At 43.0% G+C, this 21,369-nt stretch overlaps 1 protein-coding gene across 4 annotated transcripts in view; it reads left to right on the top strand.

Moving 5' to 3' along the window:
• The window catches only part of SMPD4 (sphingomyelin phosphodiesterase 4), a 669,498-nt gene that overhangs the window by 564,359 nt on the left and 83,770 nt on the right, over positions 1–21,369 (top strand). For 2 of the 4 annotated variants that reach the window (XM_069619878.1, XM_069619876.1), the window contains 2 exons: positions 11,809–12,042; positions 14,417–14,548. In XM_069619878.1, coding sequence (XP_069475979.1) covers positions 11,809–12,042; positions 14,417–14,548 — 366 coding nt within the window. Of the gene's footprint in view, positions 1–11,808; positions 12,043–14,413; positions 14,549–21,369 lie in introns of all 4 variants that reach the window. The other 2 variants (XM_069619877.1, XM_069619875.1) reach the window with 1 other exon arrangement.

Genomic DNA, 21,369 nt, shown 5'->3' with positions numbered 1-21,369 from the left:
CAGGGCGTCCTCAACTCTCAACTGCTACAGACACAAGTGGAAGAGGTTCTCAGTCTGGTGCTGTGCACAGAAGATTAACCCTCTACGGATTACAGCCCCTCAAGTGCTACCGTACTTCCTGTAGCTGGCCAAAGCTGGACTAGCTCATGCTTCCATCAAGATACATCTGGCAGTGATTTCCCGATACACCAGAACTGCTGGACGGTCGTCCCTGTGGTCTCCTCGCCTGGGGAAGGAGTTTATGAAAGGACTCTTCCGATCGTTCCCGCCGGTGAAGGCTCAGGCCCCAGCGTGGGAGCTCAACGTGGTGCTGACCAGGCTCATGGGCCCACCATTCGAGCCTTTGCATGCGGCTCCGTTGAAGTTCCTGTCGTGGAAGACAGCGTTCCTTGTGGCCATCACCTCTGCACGATGCGTAGGAGAGATTCAGGCCCTATCCTGCAAGCCTCCATACTTGACTTTCCACGAGACAAGAGTGGTGCTGAAGACGCAGCCCTCCTTCATGCCCAAGGTGCCGTCAGACTTTCATCTCAACGAGCCCTTGGTGTTAACAGTTTTCTTCCCGTCGCCTTCGTCGCCAACCGAGAGGACTTTGCACTCGCTGGATGTAGCTCGAGCGCTGAAGTTCTACATGGACCGAACAAAGTTTTCGGAAGACATCACAGCTGTTTGTGAACTTTGGACCTGTGAACCTTCCGGGTAGGAGGGAGGGTTCGCATGTGAATCCACGCCAGACCCATGCTGGAGAACAACAGTTACAGGTAAGTAACTTGTTCCTTTCTTTATATTTCAAAGCCTCTCAAACCACAAGGTGTCAAATACACAATTAATGTTTATACTGTGGCACTTACCGACTCCTTAAGTGCCAGTAGAAACCCCAGTCTAAAGAGATGTTTTCTGGAAGTGCTCTGCAAAATTCTGAGAACAGTAAAAAACAGTGTCACTCATCTACTTGGCAACACTGCTGGAGCACGCACGTTACTGGTCACCTGAACTACAGGTGAGTACCTCCTTTGATCTCAAGCCCCCGTATCATACATCCATCAGAGACACTTTGTGTCTGCCATCGGCGTCTCAGCCATGGTAAGCGGATCTCCCAGCATGCATCGATAAAACAAGCCCAGAATACCTTCTTCATTTTGAACTCTCGCGAAGGGAGTGGAAACGAGGAGCTTTCCTGTTGCCCATCTTGGCTTGGAACCGGCCCGTAGTTTTTAAGGTCTAGGATTCAAAACATTATGCAAAATAAATAAATACACATCCCCTTTTTGGAGGACAATGACCCTCAATCCAAAGCTCTTATTATTTGCAAGAAATACAAACATGGCCACTCTTCCAAATCAAAATATATTTTACACTTTTTTTGTGCGCACAATCGCTGGACCTGATTGTAATGGTCCTGATAGCGGACCCACATTCCATAGGTGTGCTCACTACAAGCATACAACCTAACGGCCATACAAGACATTCACAAAGAGAGACGGTCTTCCCGGTACTGATCGTGTTATGGACTGATCAGTTTCCCCATAAGAATGAGCAAAACCAGCAATGGAAGTAAAGCAGGAGGCTTTACTTACAGGACAGGTTTCAGAACAAACAAAAAGAAAAGGTGTCCCATTGAAATCTATGAAAGGACAAATCTTTCCTAACACATGCAATTGGAGATATGTGTTTTTAATCAATGGAATAAGATGTTAGTTACATTTGGGCGCATGCATGTGGTGTCAGGGGTCTTTATGAAATAACTTCATGAGTTGAGATTTGTTTTGTAAATGTATGTTCACTTCGCTGTTATATCTTTGATTAATATGAGAATATATATAAAATGTTTTTTGTTACACAAAAATGTTATAATAGTGATTAAGCAAACAATTTTATTTAGGGGTCTTTCAGGGACAGCCTTTTGTTATATAATTGTGATGTGTGGCCGTCTCTCTCCGGTGTACCCCAGGCTTGCCTCATTTTTGTATTTGTAACTGTATACTCCACTCTCAAGATCTCCTTATGTCTGCCTACATTACCTTGAGTTTGGAGTACACTTGTGTCAATACTAGGTTGACGTGTCGGAACCCTCCACCAGGGCCGGTTCAGAAAATACATCTTAATTGCTGCTCAGTGTTGCAATAAGGGCTGTAGGACTCACTGAAGACTAAAAGTAGTCAGCTGCCTGGTTACTTGTGGAACATTAAGCACAAAGACTTAAGACGGTATATATTGCCGCTGCTGCAAAAAGGAAAGGACCAGAAAACAAGCTTTAAAATAGATTGTGTCCTCCCACATATTCCTCATCTTATATTTCCATATCCAGCTTCAGCTGCTTCGGAATGTATTTTCAGCAGATGGCGCTGCCCTTCAATCTCTGTCGACTTGATGTCCCTCGGAGAATTCAGTCTCGATGTCTACGTCATCAATGGAATAAAGCGCGCGCAGTGACCGTTTGCTTCAGTTCCGTTTTTCCACGAAAGCTATTGCTTCGGATACGGTGCCCTAAGGTTCCCTACAAGAACCTCCGAGTAAAAATCATTAAAATGGCATCGTCATCAGCGTCTTCGAATCCAAGGTAGAGCTTTAAGAAGTGCCAGGTCTGTTGGACGAAGATGTCCCTATGCACCCCATTGGGTGTGTCTCTGGTGCCTCAGTTCCTCTCACGCTACCTTCGACTGCAAGGCCTGCCTATTGATGACGGAGAAAGCCCAGAAAGAGCGAAGTGGATAACTAGCGGCAGGTAGGTCAAAATCCCCTTTGACAACTCTGTCGAAAAAAGACAGTCTTCAGACGTGTCGAGAAATATTTCTCCTCGTCGAAAGAAGACAAAAAGATTAAGATCACCAAGTGGTTCTCACCACTCGTCATCTTTGTGACGTTTGAAGAAACGGCACCATAGTTCGTCGAGTTCCTCCCCAGAACGGTTAAATGCCCGACGAAAACAGCCTCCCCGGGTGAGTGGAAGAAGTTCAAAGTATAAATTATGCAAATATTCGAGAATGCGGCCTTGACCCCCTCGAAGACTCAACAAAGCCTTGCCCAAGTCGAAAAACTCGACAAGAAAAAAGATGAAGGCAAAACCTTTGTGCCAGGGAGGCAAGGAAAAATCTCCTCGAGAGCGATCGAAGGATCCCTCGAGTCGAGACAAATCTTCAATGAGGAAGAAGTCATTGACGCCATTGGTGCCGAAGAGACTGCGCCGGACCCTAACAAGTCCTCGGCGTCGAAGCCGTCGACCGTGTCAAGGTGCGGCACCACCGTCAATGGCATCAAGGATTACAGAGAAAATATATACACCACTAACAAGAAAGGATTTTTTTAATCACTTCTATTTATGAGGAAGTAGAACATTCCTCTGATTATTCACGTCCCTTTGGTCTACCAAATGGAATACATGGGGTCTCTGAACCCTTGATAACAGAGGAATCGAGGTTGAAAAAAATGTACAGGAGTCCCTGCAAAATGCAAGTGGACTAGATATGCCCCCGGAATTCGAATTTGGGGGACCTGACCATGCAGAAGGGTCTTAGATATTTTATGTCCATGGTGGTAGAATACATGGGGTGGAAAAGACCCACACCAATATATGAGAAGGATGATCTTACTGACATCCTAGATAAAGGACCCCAGGAGGATCCTATTCATCCTTTTTATGTGCCACTGCAAAGGCGAATAAATACAAATTGGGAGACGGCAGAATTAATTTCCGACGACAATTTAAAAACTAACATCAAAGTACAGAGTGTCCAGTAGTGACCCCAGTTATCTGAGGAAACATCCCACTCCTGAAAGTTTGGTGTTACAGGCTGCCACATCCATCTCAAGACAAAATACATACCCTACTATTCCCCCAGATACAGATGGCGAGCGTTATGCCGTTTTGGCCAAGAACGTTTTCCCTGCTGGAAGTATGGCCCTAAAGTCAGTAAATACTACGTGCATGTTGGCCAGGTTCACTCATACTATTTTGGAATGTATAGCAATGGCGGATGAACATATCCCCTAAGGGGACGAAAGACAGATTTTTAAATCTAGTCAAGGATGGAAAGGACGCAATGTGCGAATTCCTCCAGACAGTACTCTATACTGCTGACAGTATCAGCAGGTCCATGGCAGCTAATACAGTAATGCGCAGATTTGCCTGGTTTTGCTCCAGATGTGCAATCCAGACTTCTTAACATGCCCTTTGACGGCACACGTTTATTTGGTAGTAAGGCTGACGAGAGCCTGGAGAAACTGCAGACCTCCAAAGCAGCAGAAAAATCCCTTGGCGCTGCAATTAGGCACAAAAACACCCCACTGGCACACCTTCGAGGGGTAGGTCCTTTCGCTATTACTCCTCAGTTGGAAGGGGAGAGGACTGTCAAAACAAAGAGATTAAAATAGATTCCCCTGTGGTGGATGGGCAAGAGGTACTAGGACCGCACAGGTAGCACCTACTTTACCATCAGCCACTGCTCTAGCCACCTCAAAACCTCTCTCAGGCCTCGCTGAGGCCTTAGTTCACAAGACCCCAGTGGGAGGCAGACTATCACTGCATCTGAAAGAATGGCGAGGCATTACTTTAGATGCATGGACATTGGAAACAGTTACCCAGAGTTACTGGTTTCCCTTTCTAAAAAAGCCCAAGTTATCCACTGGGGAACAACTCAGTTCCAGATCCACTCCCGCTAGAGAAAGGTGCTACGGTGCTATAGAACCAGTACCTGTAGCGGAGAGGAACAAGGGTTGATGCTCCATGTACTTCCTATTCCCAAGAAGGACTAGGATTGAGACCCATTTTGGACTTGGCTTAAACAAATTCCTCTGGAAGGACAAGTTCAAGATGGGTACCCTTTCACAGATCCTTCAGGCCCTCCAGCTTCAGGACTGGATGGTATCATTGGACCTTCAGGATGCTTACTTTCATGTGCCAATCCATCTCAAGCACAGTACCTGAGGTTTGCCGTTGGCGGTCCTCATTATCGGTTTCGAGTTCTGCCATTTGGGCTGACCTTTGCCGTTGATGGCAATGGTGACAGCGAGTCTCAGGAGGGGGGGGGGAATTCACGTCTACCCCTACCTAGACGATTGGCTGATCAGGGCCAGTTCCCCCGAACAGGCCCTGGAACATCTCAGCTACACCTGTCATTCCCTCCACAAACTGGGCTTCTCCCTCAACTCCCTGATCCCGTTTGCCCTGACCCTTGGGGAGGAGTCTGGTCACCACAAACCTCTTGTATGACTTCAAGAGCAACTGTCCATGTGAAAGGGGTGTTAGGGAGGATTCTCATAAATGTGCTAATTCCCTCTACCTTAGAGCCCTCCAGCTCTTTTGCTAAACTTTGGGGCTTTGAACGTTTCCATTCAATGTGTTTTCTGTGTTTGTTTCTTTGATTATAGAGTATTAGACAACTCCATAGGCATTGTCTGTGTCACAAAGCACCCTCAGTGCAGTGACACAGGGGAGCCTTTTAGGCTGTTCCGAGGTTTAAATACCTTCTCTGGGATAAACTGTTTCCCAGAGAAAGTAAAGGGAAATTGACTTTACAAGTCTTTTCAAATTCCTAGACCCAGCACACCCTATCTTCCAATGGAGTGCTGTAGGGGTTACCTAGTATCCACTGTGTCTAGAAACTCATGTAGCAGTCAAAGGCTACCCTTTCCTCTCGAAATGGCTGGTGGCAGTAGTTTTACAACAAACTACCATGATATTTCCCGACCGTGAACTCCGGTAGCGTTAAATCGCGGGAGCCTTTTTTTTTCAATATGGCCTCTGAGCCTCCTTTGTTTAAACAGGTCCCAGTCTTTTTTTTTTAATTCTTTATTGAATGCATAAAATAAGTCTCATCATTGTTTGACATGACAATCTTTCATAAATTGTAGGTAGGCCCATCACAAGTTAACTTTTCCAATGCTTACAGACAACTGCAGGATTTAATAGTCCTCATATTTGTAGCTCTATATCATGGGCAACACACACATAAGTTTTAACATAATAGCCTCCAAAAAATTATGAGTGGCAATGCGAATGCTTATTGAATTGGTGGATATTAATATCGACCACCGAGTTTCAGGGGTTAGTTCACTGAAATAGGATAAATGAGATTCGAAGTATTTCATTCTAAGTTCAGTTAGCGCTGGACAAGCAGAGAGGATGTGTTGGAGTGTTTCTTTAACCCCCACAATCTCACAGAAAGTGCAATAATTTTTATTTACCGGCAACAACTTCCTTCTAATCAAAACATCTCGAGTTGGAAAAAGATTAAATCGCAGCTGTAAAATAGTTGATCTTAATTGCGGAGAAGGGGATTGATTTAAGTATGGAGCTAATACTCCATGACTTTTATGTTCAAAGACTAACATTTCAAAGTCTTTGTATGAAAAACACCTCATTCTCGTTTGGCTCCAGTCAAATCTGAACAGTTTCTCTTTTGCCTTGGTCGGATTACCAATGAGCATTTCCAAAGACAGATCAATTCTTGCCAAAATATTAAATATCTGTGCCATCCACGTTTTGACAAAGTGATGATCTGAGGTTAACATGTAGGAGGATAATAAGGCCAATATAGTATCTGATTTATTATAAATAAGACATTTCCTAGACAAGGCATATAACCTCCAATGGTATTCTGCACTCAAGGACGTCAAACCTAATTCAAGTCTTAGCCAAGGTCCTGGAACACATTGAGGGAGTTGTAATACACCTCGCCAGTATTTTGCCTCTAATTTATGCAAAGTGTCTGGACAGACTATTTTTTTTTTAGTTTCGAGACCATATAATATAGTTGGTACTACTTTTGCCTCCAATAGGTTATAGCTGGACTGATCCTAAATTTTCCAAATTTATGTAAAATGATTTTTGTCTGAGAGATGGCAGATATGATTTTATGGTCCAAGGACCTTGAGTGCGAATCCACAGGCGAAGAACCATCAAATAACATTCCCAAGTAAAGGTATGTTGGAACTACTTCAACAATCCTACTGTCTATTTTCCACTCAATGGCCTTCTTTTGGTGGACTTTGGAGCATAAACAACCACTTGTGTTTTGTTTAAATTGATTACCAGCTCATTCGATTCTAAATACTCATGTAGTGCAGACAGTCATTTTTGAAGGCCTATTTGTGTTTTCGAGACCAACACTAAATCATCGGCGTACCACAAAGCTTTAATAGGGGCGCCACTCATTTTTGGAGAGTCTGAGACCACATGAGAAAAAATGTGTTTCACATCTTGTATAAAAAAGTTGAAGATGGCAGGGGCCAGCACACAGCCTTGTTTCAACCCTCGAAAGGTGGGGATTGCCGCAGACAAAAGACCTGAAACAGACGAATCATGATGGAAGTAGACGAATGTAGGGCATGTATAATGTCACATAGAGTGTTAGGACAATTGGCCAGATGCAGTTTGTTCATCAGTTTGGTTCTAGAAACGGAATCGAAGGCTGTATGTAGATCAACAAAAGCAAAATACATTGGCTGTTTAGATGACTGTGCTTGGGCCTTTAAAGCATTGAGGGTCAGTAAGTTAACAGAGGTACCCAATCCGGCTACAAAGCCCATTTGACAGGGATATTGCTGCTGGTAGATCTCCGTCCAACAGGAAAAATCCCGTAATACAAGTCGAGCAAAGATCTTCCCGGGAGCATCGAGTAGGGCAATGGGGCGATAACTTGCCGGGGATTCCCTGTCGCCCTTTTTAAAAATTGGAACAAGCAGCGAAGACTGCCATGATGTTGGAATTTTTTTGGAACATATAATCTGATGAAATAAGTTGTTCAATATTATCGCCCATTCAGATGGATTCTGTTTGAACATGAAATTGCTTAGCCCATCAGGCCCTGCGGCACGTGAGGAAGATGACTTTTTGATAAGAATTTCAATTATACTAGGTGAACACTCCAAGTCCCAACAGTTCAATGAGGCAGGTGTTTAGATAAAATTGGCGTATTTAGAGTCAGAATATAATTTCAGGAAATGTCCAAGCCACTGAGATTCAGTAAATCCACATAATTGGAGGTTCAATTGAGCTCGAGATGTCGCACTGTTAAGTAGTGACCATATTTGAGCAGAATTTGTATTGCTTGCAGCGGCCAGGAATGCGTTGCCATCCTGCTGATACAGTGTAGCCCTTCTAAACCGACACCAGTTTCGATATTGACATTTAATTTTCTGTCGGATGCCTTGTCGTGCTGCTATAGGCAGTTTACGTGTGGCTCTTAGGTGCGTTTTGCTTGTTGCATGGTTTGGTCATATAGGTGTTTGGGTGTGAACATGTGTGTCCCAGACAGGTCCCAGTCTTCTTTTTTTTGCCATTTCTTCTTGGAAAGGTATTTCTAGCGTTTGTCTCTGCGTGCCAAACCAGGTTTGGTCCCTTTGTTCCTACGCCTTTGGTGGGCTTCAGGACTGAAGACCGCCACTGGCGCCCGAGTGTCTGGGGTGGGTAGGAAGTGAGGGAGGTGCCCGAAACTCCCTGTGCTTAGTCTCCTAGGAGACCCAAATGCACTCTGGCATGACTGGCTGGCTGACTGTCCGCAAGGACATCCACCCTGCTGGGTGAGTGGCAGCTAGGCTGGAATTAATGGGAGGAAACTGGATAAAAGGCAAGTCTCTTGGCTTGGAAGGCAAAGTCGACCACTTGACCGAAAGAACCGAAGACGAGCTGGAAGAAGACGGCTGCTGCAACTCCTGGACCGTTGGTTTGCCCGGTGAAGCCTTCTGCAGGTCCGAATCGCCAAGTTCATCTCGACAGAGAAGCCCTGCAAGGACGACTTCTCCCTTTGAGCTGGTGGGACCAATCAACTCGACACTAAGCCACCTGTATTCCATTCTCAGAGCTGATTGTGTTTTCCTCGGAGTGCTGCATGAAACCGAATAACGAGGGAGAGGGACACCAATTTGTGTGCTTGACTACAGTTACCGGAATTGAAGATTTGCCAGCTTTTTGACCAGTCCCAGTGCAGGAGTCCCCCCGACGTCCTCCCTCTTGTCCCCACGACTGAGGCTCAGGAACAGCGAGATCTGCAGGAGCTGCCAAGAACAGACTTCTTCGGCTGCATCTTTTTCTTCATTGTAAGGTACTGTGAGAACGCGACCGAGAGAACTTAACTCTCACTGCGATGGTGCATGAAATTTTGGCAACTTGCAGGCCTAGTCAGCTTGTGACCCAACATATGAATCTTTCTTTTACAAACTACTTCTGAGAACTTTGGCAAAGACTTTTCCGTTTAACTACCATGACTGCTTTATCCTATACAAGACTTTATCCCATTGACTTTGGCCTAACCTATTGCATTGAATTGACTCCTCTGGTGAACTCAGACTAGTTGCAACATTTAAGAATAACTAATCTTTTTATGAAACTATGCCTTTTTGCTCCTACTTCAATTGCTCCAAATGCCATTTTGCTCCTCCTTCAAAGTAGTTTAAATGCTTCAGAACCTGATAGTGTGAAGTACTGAAGTATATTTTTGTGTGATATAGATTGCCTCCTTCTAGTGAATCTTTTATAACTGACTGTGAAATAAATTAAGTGTTTTACCAAGAAACCTTGACTGTAAGAGTTTGTTTGAATACTTGTAATTCTAGACCTCTGTGTAACATAATTACAGCTCACATTCCCCTCTTGAGATGAGCCTGGCTGCTCAGCAACGCTACCCAAACTGTGTAGTACAGACTTATACAAAGGTTTGTTTGCTTACACCTGTAGTCCTAGTTGTGTGTAGTGGTCCCACAGGGTACTGCATACAAACTTTGCCTAACAAGGGTTATTCAATTTTGTGGTGGGGAACACTCTGAGTCTTACTTTCTGAGGAAGAGGAAGGGGGAAGTATTTTCACAGGGGCATCCTTCTCTTTTGACTTTAGGCCCAGAGGTTTCAGAGAAGAAGTTATTCTTTTGTCCATTATCATGAGCGCAACGGTTTTCTAATGAATATGCCTCCATCCGTGACACTACAAAGTGCTACTTTAAGAATAGTTTTCATATTTTTGGCTGTGAATCCACTGGCATCAGGGACCCTGGGACCAGCAGGACTGTGATATATACGCTTCGGCAAATGCAGAGGAACTTGCCAGAGCTCCACCGAGTCCTACTAAGCTGGCTGATGGCCACCCTCAAATGTTCTCAATTATGCCTGTTTTTAAAGGTACTTTAAAGATGTATGTGAGTGCTCAGATTAATGTTCTTGGGAGGGCGCTTTTGGTTAATGACCTTGAGGACTTGGATCTGGCAGGTGACACTGCAGATCCTCCCCTAAGAACAAGTTCTCAAATTAAGTAGACTGCTTCCCTAGCCAAGCACAAGGCACAGCCAACGTCAAAAGGGAAACACAAGATAAAAGGAAAAGGGGAGGAAGAATTCTCCCCCAGAGGTATTCTCAACACCTTTTGAGGTACCAGTCCGCACACTTGGTCCTGACGAGGAAGAAATGGTAATGCTTGATATTCAGGACCACCCTGAACTGCAGTTTACTTATAGATGGTGGTCTCTGTAGGGAAGAACGCAGAAATGGTCAAAGGGAGTACTCGTCCTTTGAAGGCCTGTGGAGAAAGGCCTGGTCCCAATTGGAGGGTGAGCCTCCTAGGAATCTTAGAACTTATTGGGAAGGTGAACTCCTTTACAGTGAACCCATAGAATCCACAACGGGAGACCAAAGTGGTTGGTTGCCTGCTGTTCTTTGAGGCCCTTCCTGCTGCAGTTGGCACACAAGATCCTCATGTCAGGTCATCTGTACACTAAGGTTATACTTGCACTTTTGTTGGCCCAAAACTGGTATACAAACCGAAGGCATTTCAAGGGGCTGAACCACTTTCCAGCCTTCTGACAAAGTTGGGGCAAACATTCTGGCACCTCTGGTACCTCTCCCTGTGGTAGGTGCTCCCTTTGAGAGGGTAGTAATTGACATTGTTCCCATTGACCCTCCTACAACAGTAGGTTTATCTCAGTGATAGTAGGCCATGCCACCAGATATCCTGAGGCTACCCCCTCAGAACATCTTGGTGGTTGTTGACCATGCCACCAAATATTGAGGCCACCCCCTCAGAAGTGTTATTGCAAATTCAGTTGTTAAGGTTCTGCTGGGTATTTTCAAGCAAGTTGGATTCCTACAGTTGTCTAATAGAGGAACCAACATGAAGTCCAACTATATGCAAACCATGTGGAGATTCTTATAAGTTCTCCACCTACTATCAACAGACTAATGTACTTGTTGAGACAGTTACTACACATCAAAGAGCCCAGGGTTCGAAATTAATGGGAGCTATTTTCCTCCTGCTTGTAGCCTAGAAGACCCTGGTTAGCTTGACACCATCAGCAACCAGGAGCGCCTTGGTTCTACTTTATAAAATTGCGATGGATTTTACTGCCGCGGAAAAAAACAATACTAAAATTTACAAATAACAAAAAATGTTGATTCCCCTAATCCCCTCTATCCACCACCTACCTCCTCTTTACCTCTTAAAATTATCCCCAGTTACCCACACTTACCTGCCTTCGTCCCTGCGTCGGGCTTCCCCCTGCAACATCAGGTCCATCTCCCAATTATGAGTGGGAACTGACGCAGCATGGTGCTCCCTTGCTTTTTATTTTCCTTTTTCCCCTGTGTGCCTTGTTCGACATTATGGGATTTCTTTTTATTCTGAAGAAATGTAAGTTGATCTTGTACGATTCCTAGTTTTTCAGCTGACGTATTCACTCAATATGGTCAAATAGGTGAGACTGAGACATATGAATACAGGATGAACATGCATATGAAAGGCAAGTAAGCCACATAGCACAGGATCTCTTAAGCCCTCTCTTAAGCTTGGCCAATTCCCTTATCTGAGGTTTATTTTTCTTTCACAGGTTCTAAGACTCGCCCAGCTCATTGGTCAGGCGCAACAGACCGCAAAATCGATATCTGAGCAGACCAATGAAACATATACCAGTCGCTCTTTCCTGTCCTGGTTGGGATTTGGCTCCTCTGACATGAACGGCTCCTACACTGGGAACGACCTGGATGAGATGGGACATGACAACATTCGGAAGACTGACGAATACCTGGAAAAGGCGCTGGAGTACCTCTGCCAAATCTTTAGGGTATGCTAATGACCTTCCACAGCACCCTTCCCCTGGTTGTTCAGAGCCACAGTTGTGCATACGTCTCATTTCAAATGTGTATGTTGACCAATTTTGTATTGGGGATGTTTTAGCTCTATAAAAAATGAAGCTAATAATTTACAGGCCAGATATAAATATGACAGACCCAAAGCTCAATCTTCCCTTTCACCACTCTCCAATTATTGGGTAATGTGGCAGTATCAATTCATTATAATTGTAATCAAGTGGATCACTGGCCATTGCAGGGTTGTGACCAACACACCTCTCTGGCAACCCTGCGGTCTGCTGTTCAGCTGCTATTGTGGGATTTAAATCCAAGCTCTGCAAATTTTCCTCACTAGCAGCCTGCTACACATCCTATTGTGCAGCTAAAGGACATGGTTGTTGTTAATGCAGTTTTTGTACAATTCCCTTTTTGAGGGCTGTACAGCCACTAATTCTAAAGCACCGAACCAAAACGAGATGCCAAACCTCTATTAAAAAGTCCACTCACTTCTCTGTAGAAAAACACCACACCGGTATACTGAAAAGTACATACATTTACTATGTAAATAGAATGTTGATCCAAAAGAAAACGACAAGTTGATACCTTAGTTAGGCTAACAGTAATTTATTTTGTATATTTGCGAACTTCCGTGAAATTCTTCCACTTCCTCAGGCAGAGAGGGAATGAAGCCTTTGAAAAACATTACATATTACATGGCTCCTCCTGGAAATACCCCATTATCTGTGGCTGTCTGTGTACCTGATTTGTAGGTTTGCTCAGAGAGGCATGTATTACATGTTTCACTCCCCCACACATTGCAATCTGCAAGATCTAAATGGTTCACTGTGTTAGTGGGGCAAGGGTCAGAATAACCATTTTACACAACTTTATTATGTAACACAACTTTCTCGAGCCGCTCAAATAAGCATTTTAGTATATAATAAACAGTATGCAAATACACAGTGAATGTCTTTGAGGACTCTCCTCACCCCCATACTTTATTGTGGGTCAACAGCCACAGATAGGCACACAACATATAGTGATTATGGGGTGAAAACACTATACTAACATCTCTAGTTCTTGCACAAAATACAAATATTTCTAGTGCTTGCACAACAACAGTAAAATGTCCAAAAGACCCAAACCCCTCGTTATATATTTGTAGGTCCTGTGCCTGGTGGTAAGCACACAACCAAATATAGAAAAGGAGTGGGAAGAAAAGGGAGCCAGGCGTTTTACTACACAGGAGAATATAGTCATGAAGATGAGAGAGAGTGTGCAGGGACTTAGCAAACCAGTAAGAACCAATATGGAGACTACCGTGTAAGCACCCAGAGCCCACTTGGTCAGAATGGCCAATTGAGCCCTATCCGAACAAAGGAAGCCCTAAAAAACAAAATGGCAGCGAGCAGAACTGCTAAAAAGAAACATTGGGCTACCAATGCAGTAAAAGGGCTTTCAGCCCCAGTGAAACCCAAACTAAATAAAAACTTCCAGCCTGCTCTCTAAAACCAATGTAGGGTGATATAATCGGCCCAGGGGGTATAAATGGGGTGCTTGCAAAGCCCACCTGGAACTATGGGTGACCCGGACAAACACCTTAAATGAAAGAAAGAGGGTTGCAAAGGTAGGGGGAACTTCAGGAGAAGTCCCTCTGGCTCCAAAAATAGGTCAGTGATCCAAAAAAAGAAATGGAAAAAGCAAAATGTTCGGGGGCCATAAAAAGGGCCCCAAAGAAGCCTCAAAATAGGAATTCTGTTTTACATTGTCCCCTCTTTCTTGTCCTACTGCACACTTGGTGACAAGAATGAAATCCTTGAACCGGGCCACAGTCGTCTGTTGAAGAAATGATGTCCATGCCAGTTTTGTCCAGCACACCCCTATACAAACTTGCATCTCCCATATTTTTGCATTTTAGCTTTTAGCAGCCCTCACTATTCCGTTATTGAAAATGAACTAAGCGCTTGTAAGCTTCTCACTCCCGACCTACAACTCTTTGACTCTTTCAGCATTAATGCCCAACAAAATTTCTAAACATCAAGAATCTTAGGCAACAGCACCTCAATTTAAAAAGATATTTTCAGATATTGTTCCCTCTTAGCTGAGACATCAGCGCTGCCTCTCATGTTAGCACCAATGTGTAAGGGGTGTGGAGAGCGCTGTGGGTTAATACATCACCTACTGAAATCCTTGCATTTCTCCAACCACACATTTGAATTTTGTTTGAGCCAACTCATCCTTACTGATAGAATAAGTATTTATACCTATTTGCAGATTGGCAATAAGAAATATAGATATGTATTTCAAAAACATAATATATCTTGCCATTTCAATTAATGCCTCATTTTCCTTGAATGTTGTAAGCAGCTCAACGCATCTCAGCTGACACACTTAATGGCAAACTTTGAGACTGCACGAGATGAGAATGGAAAGAAGCAGCTTCCAGACTGTATAATGAGCGAGAACAAGTTATTTCTCACCCCATTGGGCAGATACCAGGTAAGAGACACTCTTGTGGGAGAGCGCCTCTGCTAGGCACCCCCAACCCTTCTCTCAGATACTTTGGTAACTGCTCCCTGTGTAGCCAATCTTCACATGTTCTCCATGACAAAGTAGTGCATTGTTGGCTTCTGTAAAATGTTTTATGTCAGTTACTCTGAGACCAAACTACATTTACTCTCTGTAACGGAAGGACCTAGGGGTTGTCGGGAGACAGTGCGCTTGTTAATGCCGCTAGTAACACTAGTAGATAGAGTGCTCAATATATAAATGGAACTGCAGCGCCAGTGCACTTCAAATGGTGTCCCCTAGTAAGCTCCCAAATACAAGTGATACAGTTTACAGAAATGAAGGCAAGTCTAGCGCACAAGTCCTGGGTAATGCAAATCACGATAATCCAAATATACTATGAGAACATTTTGTCTTTGACATCAACTCGTATTGTGCATCAAATAGTCTTTTTTTCTCATATATTGAGTGAGATCAGCCTTTGTTGTGTATCAAATAAATTCTTTATAGTGTTCTCATATGTTAAGTGAGATCAGCCGACACGTGTTTCGACCCACAAGGTCGTTGTCATGGCTGTTGAATTAGGTCAAAATTACAGAGAAAGGAAAATAAAATAGAAATGAAATACAGAAAAAATGAGCAAACAATAAGATGCACAGTACAAAACATCATAGCAAACAGAAGAGCCATTGGGGCAATGAGAATGCCATATGTCGAAGCAAAATAAATTTGAAAAGATCCATACCATGATTCAGTTGTTTGGTGATGCAGAGGACACAATTGATGTGAAAAAATAGTTGCAAGGAAAATGAGGTCAATACGATATCAGTAAGCACCATGTTCACATTACTGTATTCACTCTGTTTCTAGATCTATGGTACGTCATGTACCAAAAAATACAACAGTGTCATGATAAAGTGTAGGTAACAGTGTGAGTGGGAACATCCCCTAATAATGAAAAATACATTTTGCATGACTAGACGATTGCCAGAATGTGCAGTATGCCAAGGAATTGGGAGTCACGCATGAAAAGTTGAAGATCAATAGAAAGTCACTAAATTGGTGCGAAAGTGATAGTATACGGTAACATACCGTGAATCCTGAGATGTAATCCAAAAGATTAATGAAATGGCTCGAGTAGCGCACAGACCTATTTAAGATCACCTTGGATGAAAGAAGATATCCATTCTGAATTGGAAAGAGAATGGCAGGTGATGAAAAAATATAATAGGAAATGCAAAAGATGAAGAAGAAAAAGAAAAGACCAAGGGGACTTGCCCTGTTTCTGTGTAGTAAATATCATTCATGAGTAGTATCAAAGTAATAAGGGCAATGATTTCCTGTATGGTCAATTCTAAAACAAATTATAGATACAGGTTATAATGTTAATAGGCCCTGCGCACCCAGGCTAGAAGAAAGATAAAAGGGTAACTGTGCTGGAAATTACCTATGAAACCAAATAAAGGGGTAGAATCCCCATTAGCAATCAGGTGGGTGCCAAAATAAGTTTAGATGATAAGCGCGAGGTACTATTAATGTTGTAGCTCTGAAGGAAACGCTGCATCAAGAGCGCCGCGCCCGTGACTTCACGCGCACGGCGCGACTTTGCAAAGTAAATAAACTGATTTAAAGTGCAAGAAGGGGGCAATATTAACCGTAAAGAAAATGTTGTTAATGTCAATCATCCCCAAATTATAAATGGATCCATTATGTGTTTACATCTCTAACAGAAAGATCATGGACAGATCATTAGAAATTACAACCAGAAATCATTAAGAGATATATATGGGCTAGCCCCACCACACATTTAGTAAGTGAATAAATGGATTAGTAAATTGGCAAGTCATTGACCAATATGGGATATTCCCACCACACATTTGAAAAGTGCAGAATTGTTTTAGTATGTTGGCAAATCATTGACAGATATGGGAAAATGTCCACCCCACATTTGAGAAGTGACAAGTTGTTATAGTATGTTAGCAAAGAGAGTTACCAGAGAATGATTGTAAGGGGCTAGTTCCTAGTACACTGCAACTCCATCATTATTGTATTTGGAGTACATGGCATAAAACAAGAGAAGCATGGAGAGGCAACTTGAAAAATAAATTAAAATTTAAGGAGGGCCATATTAGTGAGCCAGTGTAACTCTAAAGTTAGTACTAAATTGATTTTACAGCAGATCATTAGGTTTACAATAGGTTAAACATCCTAATGTAGGCATGTCTTCCAAATATATGCATCATATATGGAACATATTAAGCAAATTGGCGGCTGAAGAAATCAGCAGGCTTCTTTAAATGTGGAAATTGCAATCAGTGCCAGTATGCTCATCATAACTATCATGAATTTGTGGAAAGCACTGGACCCAAAATTAATATTCGAGATTTCATCAATTGTAAATCTAAATATGTGGTCTATGCGATAATTTGCGTGTGTCACAAGATATATATATATAGGCAGCCCTATCTGACAGCTTATAATGCGTGTCGGAGAACATCGGTCTAGTCTAAACAAAACAGACGCCAATTTGCCTCTGGTGTCACATTGGCAGTCAGAGCACCAATGGGGTAACAAAGCTGACATTCACTTAAAAGGTTTAATTAAGGCTAAGAGTGGTAAACTTGGGGGCAATCTTTGTATCAAACTCAGGCCACTCGAAAGTAAACTTATTTGCCATCTACGCTGCACCACCATTGGCCTCCATACAGACCATGAAATGCATGTTTTTCTGTAAAGTTGGGGTACTGCTAGCTATTGGTCCATTCGACAGCATGCTTAATATGTTTCATATATGATACATATATTTGCAAGACATGCCTAAATTAGGATGTTTAACCTATTGTAAACCTAATGATATGCTGTAAAATCAATTTAGTACTAACTTTAGAGTTACACTGGCTCACTAATATGGCCCTCCTTAAATTTTAATTTATTTTTCAAGTTGCCTCTCCATGCTTCTCTTGTTTTATGCCATGTACTCCAAATACAATAATGATGGAGTTGCAGTATACTAGGAACTAGCCCCTTACAATCATTCTCTGGTAACTCTCTTTGCTAACATACTATAACAACTTGTCACTTCTCAAATGTGGGGTGGACATTTTCCCATATCTGTCAATGATTTGCCAACATACTAAAACAATTCTGCACTTTTCAAATGTGTGGTGGGAATATCCCATATTGGTCAATGACTTGCCAATTTACTAATCCATTTATTCACTTACTAAATGTGTGGTGGGGCTAGCCCATATATATCTCTTAATGATTTCTGGTTGTAATTTCTAATGATCTGTCCATGATCTTTCTGTTAGAGATGTAAACACATAATGGATCCATTTATAATTTGGGGATGATTGACATTAACATTTTCTTTACGGTTAATATTGCCCCCTTCTTGCACATTAAATCACTTTATTTACTTGGTGAAGGTGCGTGCATAGCGCGGTTACGTGACGTCATCCGCACTACGTGCGCGTGAGGTCACGGGCGCGGCGCTTGCGCTACAGCGTTTCCTTCAGAGCTACAAAATTAATAGTACCTCGCGCTTGTGATCTAAACAGATTTTGGCGCCCACCTGATTGCTAATGGGGATTTTACACCTTTATTTGGTTTCACAGGTAATTTCCAGCAGATTTACCCTTTTATCTATCTTCCAGCCTGGGTGCACAGGGCCTATTTACATTATAACCTGTATGTATAATTTGTTTTAGAATTGACCATACAGGAAATCATTGCCCTTATTACTTTGATACTACTCATCACTGATATTCACTACACAGAAACAGGGTAAGTTCCCTTGGTCTTTTCTTTTTCTTTTTCATCTTTTGCATTTCCTATTAGATTTTTTTTATCACCTGCCATTCTCTTTCCAATTCAGAATGGATATCTTCTTTCATCCAAGGTGATCTTAAATAAGTCTGTGCGCTACTCCAGCCATTTCATTAATCTTTTGGATTACATCTCAGGATTCACGGTATGTTACCGTATACTATCACTTTCGCACCAATTTAGTGACTTTCTATTGATCTTCAACTTTTCACGTGTGACTCCCAATTCCTTGGCATACTGCACATTCTGGCAATCGTCTAGTCATGCTAAATTTATTTTTCATTATTAGGGGATGGTCCCACCCACACTCCTACCTACACTTTATCATGACACTATTGTATTCTTTGGTACATTATGTGCCATTGATCTAGAAACAGAATGAATACAGTAATGTGAACATGGTGCTTACTGATATCGTATTGACCTCATATTTTCTTCTTGCAACTATTTTTTCACATCAATTGTGTCCTCTGCATCACCAAACAACTGAATCATGGTATGGATCTTTTTAAATTTATTTTGCTTTGACATATGGCATTCTCATATTGTCCCAATGGCTCTTCTGTTTGCTGTGATGTTTTGTACTGTGAATCTTATTTTTTGCTCATTTTTTCTGTATTTCATTTCCATTTTATTTTCCTTTCTCTGTAATTTTGACCTAATTCGACAGCCTTGACAACGACCTTGTGGGTCGAAACACGTGTCAGCTGATCTCACTTAACATATGAGAATACTATAAAGACTTTATTGGATACACAATACGAGTTGATGTCAAAGACAACATTTTCTCATAGTAAATTTGGATTATCGTGATTTGCATTACCCAGGACTTGCGAGCTGGACTTTCCTTCATTTCTGTAAACTACATTTACTCACTGCTGCTAACGATTTACTGCTGCTTCACAAGCGTTCCTGAAAATCTGCTCTCATGGCAAAAGAAGGGACAAGCCAGTTTCTTGTTCCCGTCTGTCATGTTCCTCAATGCCCTATCTTGTTCCACATTGCCTCCAGTGGAGTATTTCACCTACTACAATAATGTACCTGGGTCACTCCTCTCTGGTGGTCACTGTTAGGAAACTTCTCTCTTTAGGTAACTTTCCTTCCATAGTTCTATGGGCCCCCAAACATTTTGCCTTTGTTTTTGAACCTGTCTGGACTATTTACAGGGAAGTGAAGCCTTCGGATTCACTGTCCTGGCCTGTTGCTAATTTGTCACGAGGAGACCGACCAGTCCTTCAGATGGTCAGAACTGACAAACTGTTTCTCTTTTAACATTTTACACTTTGTAACTTTTTACTCTTACACACAACATCTTGCAGTGCAGTCTAATGAGGATACTTTTGTATCACCCTAGTCTTTAACACTTAGGATTTTTGGTTACTTTTATATGTGCCTAAAAACGAGCTTTTGGCAGCAATTATATTTGTACAATTTCGGTGGTATTTCCAGTGTGCACATTTGCGTTTACCGCATATGGCTTCTAAACATGGCGTGTGTGTGCGTGTAAGTCTTGTCTGTTTCCACTCCACATCCATGGTGCCTGAAAGTTTGGGTGTGAGGCATGAATGGAATCAACAGTGGTCCCCAATCGGACCACTGCTGGTTGTTTGAATGGTGCATATCCTTACCATGAGTGGGCTTTGACTTGCTTCCAGCCAGGATTTTGGATAAGAGGACTCCTGCTGACCTTTCTTCCGATGAGCGTTGGAGCCAAGAATGTTGTGTTGAAGAACAGCTGACTGAAGATCCAAAGATGGCTCCTGAAAAGGCCCAGCATCCCTTCCTGCATCTGGCCCGGTGAGGCCCTGTTGGACTACTTGATGTGCGAAGGCCCTGTGCTGTACTTCAACCCCTAGACTAGTGGTGCCAACCAGTCTCAATGTGTTCTTGAGGATCCATCTGTCCTGAGCCTGTGAAAGTGTCCTTGAACCACCTGGTGGACTGACCATCCCTCGAGTGGGCTATCTCACTAGCACTGTTGCCGTTCCACGTTTGCAGCTGGAACTTTTGTGGTCACCAGGTTGCGGTGCAATCGCTATCCTGCTGAATTTCAGCCTCCCAGTTTCAAGAGATCCTGCTCTGCAAGGTCTTCAACTGCAACTGGAAGAATACCTACCTTCGCCTGTGTGCAGTGGCAGTCACTGGAACTTGCCTTCCCACGTCCTGTGAAGTGTCCTAACAGGTTTGCATCAGTGCTTTCTGCAGTTTTTCCATCGCCATGGATTGCACTTAGCTCGTGGACATGACAAGAATTCTTGCACCCCAACAGCTCCTGGGCACCTCTCACTGGAAACAGCGGGTAATCCAATCTCCACCTGAAAGTTAAGAACACATCTTTACTTACCTGTACCTTTGTTGCATCTCTTCTCTTGAACATTTCACCAAGTACTTTACCTGCGTCAGATACCTTGCAAGGAGAAGCATTGTGACCTTCATAGGGATTGGACCTCTGAATCTAGGACATATTTCTTGTGACTTGTATTTGTATTTATTGATTTATAAAGTGCCTTACACCAAGGCGCTGTACAGTGGAACAACTTAATACATAAACAATATAACGGTGGAAGCAAAATTACAATATGAATCATTCAACAAAGCAGTGAGAAGAGCAATGAACTGAAGGGGAAAAGGGGGAGTGGGACTGGGTGGAGGGGAGGGGAGGTGATGAGTTGGAGGAGGGGAAGGGAGAGAGGGATAGTCAAGGGGAAAGAATAAGGAGGGAGGGGATGGAGAGGGGGAGGGGGTTTCAAGGAGGAGAATGGAGGAGGAGAGATTTAAGGGAAGTGCTAAAAGAGGAGAAGGCAGGGGTGGAGCGGATTCCGAGAGGAAGGGAGTTTCAGTGCAGAGGCGCTAGGAGTTGGAAGGACTGGAAACGGGAGGAGGCGCAGGGGGAAGGAGGAACAGTGAGAAGGAAATGGTCAACAGATCGAAGGGAACAGGAGGGGGAGTAGAAAGAGAGAAGGGGGGAGAGATAAGGGGAAGCG

The sequence above is a fragment of the Ambystoma mexicanum genome, chromosome 10, assembly GCF_040938575.1.
Source record: "Ambystoma mexicanum isolate Mex_15411 chromosome 10, UKY_AmexF1_1, whole genome shotgun sequence".
In the NCBI taxonomy this organism is placed as follows: domain Eukaryota; kingdom Metazoa; phylum Chordata; class Amphibia; order Caudata; family Ambystomatidae; genus Ambystoma; species Ambystoma mexicanum.
Note: the sequence above shows the minus strand (reverse complement) of the source record. Positions and strands in the feature narration are given on the sequence as shown.